The sequence below is a fragment of the Grammomys surdaster genome, unplaced genomic scaffold (genome assembly GCF_004785775.1).
Source record: "Grammomys surdaster isolate TR1022 unplaced genomic scaffold, NIH_TR_1.0 129, whole genome shotgun sequence".
In the NCBI taxonomy this organism is placed as follows: Eukaryota; Metazoa; Chordata; class Mammalia; order Rodentia; family Muridae; genus Grammomys; species Grammomys surdaster.
The window spans coordinates 11,624,210-11,636,290 of NW_021604587.1; the positions used below are offsets into that span (position 1 = coordinate 11,624,210).

The window sequence follows — 12,081 nt, forward strand, 5'->3', positions numbered from 1 at the left end:
ATGCATAAATGCATAAATCACATCACTTTTAGTGCAATGCCTGTTATGTAATTTCACATTGTCTAATTATGAAATCATAAAGACAAAGAATAGCCATGAGGAACCAAAGACAGCACATTTGGAGAGATTCAGAGCCTGACAGCCTAAGAAAGGACCATGGCAGTAGCTCTGTGGAATGTCACAGTTTTACAAGAACAATACTGTGTATTGAGAAAATCAACAGCACATTGAGCATTCCTAAATTGTTGTCATTCAGCAAACGCCACTGAGAAAAGAAAAAAGAAATGAGACTCAAGACATCTTAAGTTGGGAATTAGAGCCACCAGATGACCACTATGTACAACCTTTGGAAAGAAAGAGAGCCAGAGGAAACAAAAGACACATGGTATCATTGGGAAGCTGACATACCACACAGGACATTTACAATGGGGGTGACTGACTCTGTGTGTGTATGTGTGTGTGTGTGTGTGTGTGTGTGTGTGTGTATGTGTGTGTGTATGTATGTGTGTTTATGTTTATGTGTGCAAGACCTACTAGGTAATACCATGAGAGAAGCATGAAGGAGCTCTCTTGTCCAACATTTGGAGGAGAGCACAGCAGAAGGGCAAATTTAACCACTTCCCAGCATCTTTGTTGCACGTTGGTTGGCTTCATCAATTCTGGTTTTGTTGGAATCAGCCTAGAAAAGAGGAGGGAAGAGAGGTTTTAGATTACTCCTTAAGGTCCTATTCATCCTCTGTGTCCACTCAAGTTCTTTTGTGAATCCACCCATTCAGAATTATCACTATTTCTCTCCATCCCCAGGACCATAAGTGGACCATAAGGCCTTAAGTGGACACGGTCACAGAAACTTGACTTGAGGTCTCAATGTTTTTCCACACTGGAGAGCATCTGCTGTTTAAGGACAGGGTTCTATGCTAGAAAGGCACTCAAAGGCTAGACCTTTAAGCCCCAGGAAGTTAACTGCTCCCATGACCATGGAGTAAGGCAGCAAGGAGAGGCTATTGCTCTTTCCCATCACAAGCGGGTTTGTTGTTTGTAACTCTACAGCTTGGGCAAAGAAAGGAGAAGGCCACCAGGAAGCAGATCCACGGAAGCAGAGTTAGTTTTCTAATGATCTACTATCACTTACTTACAGATCATAGGCTGTGAACCTACTTTCCTACTTTCTAATCTCTACTGAGTAGGTATACTCAATTTGAATTTATAAATTCCTAGCACACTGGAGTCATCCATGCTCAAACAGAGATCTGGAAAGTTGAACTATTTCTGGATTATTTACAACTGAATTATCTGGCTATGGTTCTCTACCATCTGTTTGGTTAATCAAGAATTGGCTTCAAAATGAGTATTTACATCAAAAGAGAGAACATTGATTTGTCCTGATTATTCAGAACTATAGACACATATTTTTGACTCCAGGCTTCTCATTTGGAAAATGGATAATCCCTCCAATTTTATATGGGTCTCAGATCCTTCTTCTATACCTACACACTGTGTCAGAAATAATCATACTTCGTTGAAAAGGCAAATGACTAGCTCAGGCCAATTTGACATGTTCCTATAGATTGAACTGTGCTATTTCTAGACTAAGCTCAGAGAAGCTGAAGTGAGAAAAGAATCCACTTGAAAACAAATGTCATTCCTGAAGGCAAATGTAGACCATCTTGCTTGCAAATGCAATGCCTGGCCTTCACTAGGTAGCTTGGGGGATATTTAAGTAAAGCAGAGGCTATTCTTGGGATATTCTCAAAGGACAGGGTGGAGCTGGAACACCTTTGTTCAATGGATGCCTGCTCCTTCCTCGCAAGTTCTCTGATTCACATTCAAATCCCAGACCCATAATACATGGCACAAAAATACCAAATACTTTTTATGTGGTATATAAAAGAAATGACACCTTTTAGAAAACAAAAACAAAACAAAACCTGACAGAATCTCCCTTCAGGTGTGTCCCTTGGGAAATGCCTCTGTGTTCATTCTGGGTGTTTTTTTTTTCTCATTCTTGAGGATTTCTTTTTAAAATAGAGGCTACCCATCCTAGTATTTTTGTTTGATTTTAGAGAATCCTAAGATTGCTGACATTTCTAAGACATTTCATAATTCCCCTTTGTGGAAAGGCCAGTGCCCATCAGGGATCCCAGACATTGTTAGAAGGGGGTGCTCAGTACATTGAGCTCTTAGCTTCAGGCAGGTGCTGTACTGGCCCAGATCAGACATCTAAAACTGTGTGTTTCATACACTAGCACATTCATATTCCAGAGTGAATCTGTTGCCCCATCTTTCAGTTCATAGAATTGGTGAACTGCAAATCTCTTTTAGAAGCCATGGCCTTATTTTTCAGGCTATGTGTTCTACACAATGGAAGACCTTGAGAACCACCTGGCTGTGTCTCAATACACTTTCTTCCACCAAACTTTACTTTAAAGTTTGAATATCTTCATTGCTTCATTAGCACTGGTTTGTATGAAGCTTGGGATGGAAACTTACTTCTCTTTTCAAATTTTCTAGAAGAACAATATGCTTGTAACTTTGAAAGATTGTACATATAAACATACATAGGCAAAACCACAAAGCAATGTCTTACAAATCCACAAGACTGTATCAAAACTCTTACTGTTTTGAACTCCTCAGAATTTACTATCAACCCAAATGATGATGAGAGAAAATCATAGTGGGGTTAGGACAGAAGAAAATTCTCTTTGCTTTGCCTATTACGTAGTTTTAACTCAACACTATACATATTGAGACTTCTGATATAGTTACCAAATACTAGAACTTCCTTGAGAAATAGGGAATACTATAGCTCAGTAACATGATCAGCTAGACTCAAATGGGCTGTTTAAATTGTGTCCAGATTGTGACTTTGTGTATGGGGGTTTTATTTCAAATATTGGCCAAGCTATACTAATTATTGTAAGGCAATTATACCCCTTCACTCTACCTCAGTGACTCAGCAGTCTAGGGTTCATGCAAACCAGAGCAGCTGTTTCCCATCAACTTGTCTGGCCTTTCCATAAACTTTTATCCCTGTGTACAGCTTTATTGGTAAATAAATAGCTAAATCCAGAACGTTCTCACCATTCTAGAGAACTACACCAGCAGAGGCATCAGAATGTGGTTTCTGCTGCCTTTACAGGAGGAATAAATATTTCTTTGTCCAAGCCAGTTACTCAAAGATTTGACCCCTTACATTAGTAAAATTCTCTTCCCTGGAACCTTTCTTGGCTTTGTTGAGTTATCTGCTTGCTTCTGAGTCAATTTGGTCCAGTGACATAAAGCGAGCACTTCCTGTTTTTTCAGATTGTTTCCCTTCTGGAAAACAGCTGAGCAATTATTTCTATGTTCATTTTTCCTTTGGAGCTATAATGGCTTAGGTCAGGCTGAATTGGTTCCAGCACTTGTTTCAAGCTTTCAACATGGTTCTACAATCCATTGGCTCTCACAGCATTAAAAGCTTTATGATGGCAAAAGCTGCTTAGCCATGACAAGCATGTTGTAACTTGCAAACATAAGCAAAACACAAGCATTTTCTAGCCAGCTCTGACATATGTGTAGTTCAATACCAATCAGGCAAAATATTATGTGGTCATATATTGTTTATCTAGAGCACATATGACACAATACTATCTATTCTTCCCTTTGCAGCACTGGCGAATGCTTAGGGATCAAGAAACTATTACTTAGATTTGTTATTTAAAAGATCTAAATATGAACCCACTCCGTTCTTGGCAATAGAAAAGATATAGAGACTCAAAAATCTCAGATTAAGAACTTCAGTGTCTCACAGAGAATAAGTACACAGCACAAGAGTAGCTAGATATATATTACACATAAAATTATTGTTAGACTGTTAATGCACCTAATGGCTTTTGGACAGGTAAAAAGATTATAATTAATATTCAACATGCTATTGGGGACAAGAAGACAAGGAAAGAAATGGTGTCTGATTTGTATGGTGAATTGTTTCATGGTTTTCGTGTCCTGACATGAATTCCTGGGCAGTGGGAATATGATGTCTCACTTTCATGTGTTCTAAGTGCCTAGCACATGCCTGGCATGGGAGAGATAGAGAAGTATCAACTACACTCAACCATATGGTCTGGGGTAGGAGTGTAACTCATTGCTGGAACACTTTTCTAGCATACCCAAGACCCTGTGCTCAATATCCAGGACCCACAATACATCAAAACCCAAAGTACATTCTAATCTTCATTCCAGTTCTGCTGCTGAATCTCAGGCTTTTGTTTTGAAATATTAAGGGCAAAATATCCAGCCACTAGTTTGCCTGGATGTAGCATCCACTTCCTAGTGGCAATCAGTAGTCAGCACCTGAGAGCTATAGACTCACCTTCTCCATGATCCTGTCGATCTGGCGATTCTGGGTGTCGATCTCATTACCCATGTCTAGGGCCATATGACGGAGGTTTCCGATGATGCCGCTCACCTGCTCCAGGTTCTCATCCATTTCATTTTCCCGGGCATCATTTGTTACCCTGGGAGCCAGAGAGCAGTTTTGGAAGACAGAGTGAGAAGAAAGTTGTTACTAAGGAGCAGAGCTTGTGGGAAGTAACACACATCTAGGAATAGTCCTAATTCTTATTCAATTATACCAACACATCTTAACATCTCTCAGTTTCAAGTGTAATTTAAAAATTTATGTTTTGAGCTCAAAGTGTAGTTTAAAAGTAGAATTCTTGTGTACTTATACAAATACTGCGTTTGAAAGTCTTGAATTCTCTCTTTGTATCTTTCTCCAATAGGGTTTGGAGAAGCCAAAGCTGGCTGAGGTCTAGATTCACCCTTCTCATTGTGTCTAGTATTACAAGTATTACAAGTATACACTTCTGCACCCATTTTGAATTTACAATTCATATTAAATACACCAATGTATTTACTTTTGTGATTTCTAAAATTACATAATTTCCTTCTTCTTATTCAGTTACTATTTTATTTGTTTAGTTATTATTTTGTTATTTTATTTATTTTTAATGTGTGTGTGTGTGTGTTCACGTGTGAGTCCCAGTATCGGCCATGGTACCCATGTGAAGGTCAGAAGGCAGCCAGGTATAAGCCATTGCTCTCTACTAAGTCTACCAGGGTGCCTTGCTCTTCAACATACATAGCATGGATGGGCTTCCAGGATGTCCCCTGGCCACTTTCCATGTCACCACAGGTACATTAGAATGATAGATGTACCCTATCACATCTGCCATTAACATGGTTTTTGGGCATATGAACTCACCTGAGAGGCAAGTATTTTATCACTGCGACATTTCTGAGCCACCCCATATCCTAATTTATTTTTGGGCAGATAAAAGCATTTATTCTGAGGAACTCTAGGGCAGAGGATGGAGGCAGAATTATATAGAGACTACGGTTTATTTTTGTTTTGTTTTGCTTTGTTTTTCTGAAACAGATTTCTAAGATTCAACTTGTGTATCTTGGAAAGTCAGGTAGTGAATTTCAGTGCTCATTGTTCTCTGGCCTTGGGAATCTGGGGCACGATAGAACAGCAGTTATAAACTGTCTGCCTTTTGATTTGAAAACTCCTACGGGATTTAAAGGAACTGCTTTTTTTCAGGGTGATTCTTATACACACACATGCTGATGTCACAGGTTTTGTAGGGGCATTGGAGCAGGTGCTTTTGGAGCAGAAATGTGTATATCTGGTGGTTTCAGTTGAGTTGGGTAGGAATGGGAGGTTAGGATCTGGCTCACAAAGCACTTTACCACGTTTCCAAAGGCCAACTGGAAGGTTAAGAAGGCACTCTATTGCAAACAGCAGGCATCTTACTGCAAATAGAAAGCACTTATTACAGAATTTTCCTACTAGTTATAGTAATGAGCTAAAAATGGAAGGTTTAAACTCCTTTTCCCATGGCAACACCCAACATACACTGGCATATTATAACTTCCTTTGTTTATTCTGTTTTGCTTGCAACCTTGTCTCCAAATATAGACCAAGCTGGCTTTGAGCACTCAGACCTTCTGAGTGCTGGGATAAGAATCCTATGACACTATGCCTGGTTCCACTAAGATATATAAGAGCCAGAGCCAGAGCAAATTAGCAAATTTAAAGATTAAGAGAGACCTCCTAGCATTTACCTCTTTCATTTGAATGATCATCAACAACGAATAACTTCCTGTAGCACCATCATTTCCATCCCTAAAGCACAGTGGAATCACCTGGGCTTTACAAATCATAGATGCTTGTATCTCGTGTCATGAGATTTGGATTAAATTGCTGTGGACTGAGTATTGGCACTGATCTGTCTTTCTCCCTGCTTACCTTTCTCCCTCTTCTTGCCTTTCTCCCTGCTTTCCCCAATCCCCTTTCTTTTTTTTTTTTTCATCTCTCATAGTTGATACTTATACAACCACTGCACTGGAATATAAATTATTAATTTAGTTTCCTTGGAAGCAGATGGAGGTAAAATTAGAATTGTCATTTGTAAGGCATATTAGACCCTATGCCTTATGAACCACATTTGAATCACAGCATTATTGATTGGCCAACAATTACAATAATTTAGGAGTATATAGTCATGAAGACAAACATTTTCACCTATGCTGAATTCTGGTATAACGGTCTATATTGGTGATTCTCAACCTTCCTCATGCTGCCACCCTTTAATACAGATGCTCATATATTAGAAAATTATTTTTGTTGCTACTTCATAAGTACAATTTTGCTCCTGTTTTCAATTGTACTGTAATTATTTCTGGAGATAGAGCTTTGCTCAAGCAGTTATGGCCCACAGGTTGGAATTGTCTATATGTAATAATAATCTTAACACTCTTAATTGATACGGTTTACATTTTCTTTGACAAAATTAAGCTGTTCTGGTTAAAATAAACTGGTGGTTGTATGGAATGAATTGGGGGGGTACATGTTAAAAAATATAATGACTTTTAATCTTTCCTTCTTTATACAAAATATGTGGCTGTTTTTCTGCTTAGTGGTATTCTTGGGGCTGAGATATTGGCTGATTTATATAGCTTGAGCTTTTAAAAACAGATATTTAAAATTTTTTTGATTCTAGATCTCAAAAGAAGTGGTTAATATGTGTCCCATTTTTCCCCCTTTCCCACTGCAAATCTGGTCCTTGACTTCCCCTGCTCTGTGGCCTGAGAAGCTGACTTTTATTACTGTGCTACTGGCTCCTTGTTTGCTGACTTCCTGTATGCTTTGAGTAGTGGCCTGTGAGAGACTGGAGGTCATGAAAGCAGGGTTTAGGGCATTTGCTTCCCTTTCTCTTTCTAGCCAACTCTAGCTATGGCTGTATTTCCCTATCATAAAACCCTTTTGTTCTTGCACCTGTCTGCTGATAAATGAGTGGTAGTAGCTTTCTACTACTAGGCTATAAATGCTACATCACTCTTGCTGTTTAACAGGCTTCTGCAACAGTGTCTTTAATACATTTTGCTAAAATAAACTCATGTCATGTGATGCCTTTCCATACATCTAGAATTTCTGATTCTAGATGTGGTCATGGGATTTGCTTTGCCTAGAGACACCATGGGAAACAGTACACATGCCATAGTTCGGAAGGATATTGTGTCTTGGATTTTTGCCTGCCTAGCACACTATCATTACCATGGAGTAACCTGAGCTTTTTGCTGGAAGACCTCATGCAGGTGGACGGAAGTGCCTCAGAAAGCCCGGTGAAAGACCAGACAAAAGAATGAAGCTATCATAATCCAGTCGTAGCCCAATGAGTGAGCCCAAAAATTCCTTGCAGAAGAAAATAAAATAGTTCAGTGCTGGTTATCCATCAACAGAGAACTGCAAAAAAACTCACCTGCGGATGAAGCCACCACTGATGGCCATCTGCTCCCGTTCATCCACCACACGGGCAGGCTGGCTGGCCACTACTCCATCCTGATTATTGCCCCAGGCTTTTTTGTAAGCATCACTGGATTTAAGCCTATGCAAAAAATCGGGTGAGTGACAAAGCCCAGGGTGGAGTGGCAAGCTCACAGAAATGATCACTTCTTTAAGCGAAGAACCGTACCAAGCAAATGAGTTTTAAGTTGAGGCATTAGAGAATACCGATATATCATAATCTGGACCCAAACAGTTGGCCACCACCACACCTCAGCTATTCAACATTTTAGTTTCAGTTGAGCCAATTGCAATGGTCAAGACCAATCTTTGGTTTGATTTGTGCTTTAATTGGATTTAAGATAAGACTTAAGATAGCTGGTGAATATTCATTTTTATTTCAGTGACATGATTATATTTTGAGACACAAAACACAGAAAAACATACTGGCAGACAGACACAAAACAAGACTGCCAGGTAGAGGGTGTACATCACACCACAGTAACACAGAGTCATGAAGAAAAACATACTTTTAAACACACTATCATGCAGTGATCTCTGCTTAATATCTTTCCCCCAATGCATGTATGCACTACATTTCAATGTTTCATGAAAGACACAAAGGATTGGTGGTTGGCCAAGGGTGATGGTCTTTGGCTTGCCTCTAGAGTGGTTTGAAATTGATAATATATCGGTACTTCCAAATAGTCACCATACATCCAGGGTTGATGTACAAACCTTTGTCCACAGAGACAAAAAGTAAAAGAAGCATAGTGAAATGAATGCAGGAAAATAGAAGAGAGAACAAGCCATCTAGCACCAAAGAGGAACCCCACCTCCACCCCACCCTGTGTCTTCTTCATGCACCAGCTACAGGCATGAGTAGAAAGTGAAGCATTCTCATTTAAGCCAAACTACTCCAGAAGTTGACCATTCTCGAAATAGGCACTAGCAGGACAGTAATAGCCTTCGTGAGGATTTGAAACGCAGTTCAGTAGCTTCTTGGTTGGGCCAAAGGGCAGGGTAGTGTGCAAACAGATTCCTACATTAAACTATTCTGGGTTATGACAAGGGACAGTGGTTTGGAACTAGTGTGGTCTCCATGGGCTACATTTCGCTGACCTGCCTTGGAACAAAACTTAAAATCCAGGCATACCTGTTGTGCCCAATAGAAACATATAGAGCATATTTTGGTGGGTGTGTTGTAATTCAAGGCAATCAAAGATGTTTCTAGGTTCTTTGCATAGTAGAAACCACATGCTATTGAGTCCAAGAACAACATACATCCTTCGGTCCCATTTCTCAGTTTTTATTCTAAGACGACAAGATTATATTCCTTTCCCCCACTTTTTCTCACACTAGGCTCAAAGCCATCTCTTAAACTGGCTTTAATCCTTGTAGACTGAGGACCAAGAAACCATGGTGACAAACTGGGAAATGCACCAATGGGATTTCAGCAGCTTCCACAATTTACCTTCAGCCCTTTGAGAAATCACTACTTACTGTACCAAAGGGCTATGAGCCCACTCAATGAATAGTACAAGGTCATCAAACAATTTTTCATAGTTCAGTGTTTGTCTCTCCATCCCTCCTCCCCATTCCCTCTTTCTTTTTTTGGTTACAAGAAGCTGTTTGGACTTTGTGATGTTTTCTGCTATGTAAAATGTCTGGCATTCCATCTTTGGCAAAGTCAAAGGAAAGGGAAATATGCGTTTCCAAAGAGAAGGCAAACCACTGCACCCACAACGCTGCACAGACTCACATCACGGCCGAACATCTATCATAGTCCTTCGAAACATGCCGAGACAGGGCAAAGCCCCCAGAGAGTCCAGGGCACCACCAGCCACTGCGTTGTGACACATGGTTTTTAAAGCATTATTTACACACGTTAGGGGACACTTCACTCAAGCTTTGAAGCTCAATTAGGGTCTCTTTCGAATTAAGGAATTAGGGACCACTTATATATGGATTTAGTAGGGTCATTTTTCTTTAGAACCTGAGGATCTACCTCAAAGAGCCCTGCCTCCACCCTTTCTTCACACACAATGGATGAAGGGTTGAGAGGGTGTATCTGGTGGAATTCACTCCAAAAGTAGGGTAAATTGGCTCTTAAAAGGGCATATTGTCAAATCTTGACTAACTGGAATGTTTGACAATAAAATATTTTGAAGAATTCTATATCTTTGCCAGTAATTAGGAGGCTCTGGTGTGTATGTGTGTGGGGGGGGGATTTGTTTTAAAGGTAATTGGTAAATATCTTTTTCAAATTCGTGAGCCAGTTTTCAGTTCAGGGGTCTTTGGGGGTGGGCACAATCAAATCTTTTCACAATCACAGCTTTTAATGATGATGTGTCTGATGACCTTTGAAATCAATTCTGTTATCACTTATTTATTCCTGCTTATGTAGAGCTTGTAGAATAGAGACTACATGAGACACTGAAATGTCCTGGGCACCAAAACTATTTCAAATATGAGCAGACTGCTTCCTATTATCCTCACCCCCTTTTTAGCTAAGAACAGAAAGGAGACAAACGTGTTTTGCAGAGGAGGGTTCCAGCCAGCTAGATTCCAGTTAGTCAGGCTTTACTTCATAGCATTCTTTTTTTTTTTTTAACATTTTTATTTATGGGTAATATGAGCCCCTCCCCCTCCTAAACAGGAAGTGGGATATTTCAAATCAGCCTCAAAGTTTAAAGGGTGTGAATGGTCATATAATCTGCTCAAAAATCACATCAATTTCTAGTCTAAAAGCTAGGATCAGGAGAGCTTTGGGGTAAAAGGTTTCTTTTTAAGACGGAAAGGGGGAGGGATCAGGAAGATCAGGTAACTTTAATTTTCCAAATGCATGTTGGGCAATCCACTCATGCATTTTCCCCCCTACTGCTAGCCAAATGATACTATCTTCTAGAATCCCTGAGTTTTGGGTTCTTTCTGTTGCAAAACTTTATAACCACATGTCACATTTCTGCTACATTCCAAAAAAAAGCGTTGCGAACCTTGAGAACAGTTAAATGTTTTGTGATGTCGTGCATGCAAAATCTACACATTTCAACATTTCAGCCAGTGTACGGGCAGATCTTCCAAGAAGAAGAGTTGGAGTGCTTGGATCAAATTGGAAACAGGCACTAATGTCTCTGACTAAAGAGAACGCCTGCACTGGGTGAGGCTGTAGCATCTCATGACCAAATACACAAGCTGGTGGGCAGGCAAGAGGGAATCTGCCACACTCTCTGACTTGCAGAGGCTTACTTGGGCTAAATTAGCCCATCTATTTTACTTCTGAAAAAAAAAATCAAACCTTGATTCGTGTGCTTTGAATCCCCCACACTTACCCAAAATCTTTTCTAAATCAACAATTTAGTTCTTGGGATTGAGGAAATTAACATGCCCTGAGTGCCTGTGTCTCAAAGTACACTTTCTGGAAAATGTTGAAATGTTCATCAATAAAAATTGCTGACAGTGAGGCTTTCACTGGAGTATGCCTGATTTTTAATGCATCAACAGTAACTCTCACTAATATTATCTATGCTATGAGATGAATGCATTGGAGACGGTATTGATCTCTTCTGCATGCCACATGCTCATCCTGCCTATGAGCCTGCAGGAATGAGCTAGTCAAGGCTTGGAGATGAGCCTTGGGAAAACCAAAGCTTCAGGCAGGCAGGCAGCACCTACTTGTTACAGGGACACACACAAAGCCCGCAGAATTTTCCTAGGTCCGTCAAATTCTTTTCTGCTTCTTTCATGTCCTTATTGATTTGGTCCATCCCTTCCTCAATGCGTTCCAGTTGTTCTGATTAAACACAAGTATTTTATCCCCACAGAATGAAGCAGATGGAAAAGGACAAAGAAAAAAAAGACAAAACTTCAGACATTCACTTTGACATTAAAAAAGAAAAACAAAAAAAAAGAAAAAGAAAGAAAGGAAGAAAACTGGACGCCACAGATTAGAGCTGGTACCCAGTACCTACTTGTTACAAGGACATATGAAAAGGCCACAGCATTTGCCTAAATCTTTTAAATTTTTCTCGGCCTCCTTCATGTCTTGGTTGATATGGTTCATGCCTTCTTCGACACGATCGAGTTGTTCTGGTTAGGACAAAGGGATGATAGTGTGGAATGAATTTTTTGGGGGTTTCCAACAGAACATGAGAAATGACTATGTGAAACAGAATTACAGAGAAAGAGAGAGAGAGAGAGAGAGAGAGAGAGAGAGAGAGAGAGAGAGAGAGAGAGAGAGAGAGAGAGAGAGA

The 12,081-nt window shown here is 39.9% G+C and overlaps 1 protein-coding gene across 3 annotated transcripts in view; it reads right to left on the reverse strand.

The window, feature by feature from the left end:
* Nucleotides 1-610: 610 nt before the first annotated feature.
* Snap25 (synaptosome associated protein 25) overlaps nt 611-12,081 on the reverse strand; it is a 26,376-nt gene continuing 14,905 nt past the window's right edge. Inside the window, exons 4-7 of one of the 3 annotated variants that reach the window (XM_028756399.1) lie at nt 11,504-11,621; nt 7,806-7,919; nt 4,352-4,496; nt 611-679 (exon numbers count right to left, since the gene is read on the reverse strand). In XM_028756399.1, the coding sequence (XP_028612232.1) occupies nt 611-679; nt 4,352-4,496; nt 7,806-7,919; nt 11,504-11,621 (446 nt within the window). Of the gene's footprint in view, nt 680-4,351; nt 4,497-7,805; nt 7,932-11,503; nt 11,622-11,799; nt 11,918-12,081 lie in introns of all 3 variants that reach the window. The other 2 variants (XM_028756383.1, XM_028756391.1) reach the window with 2 other exon arrangements.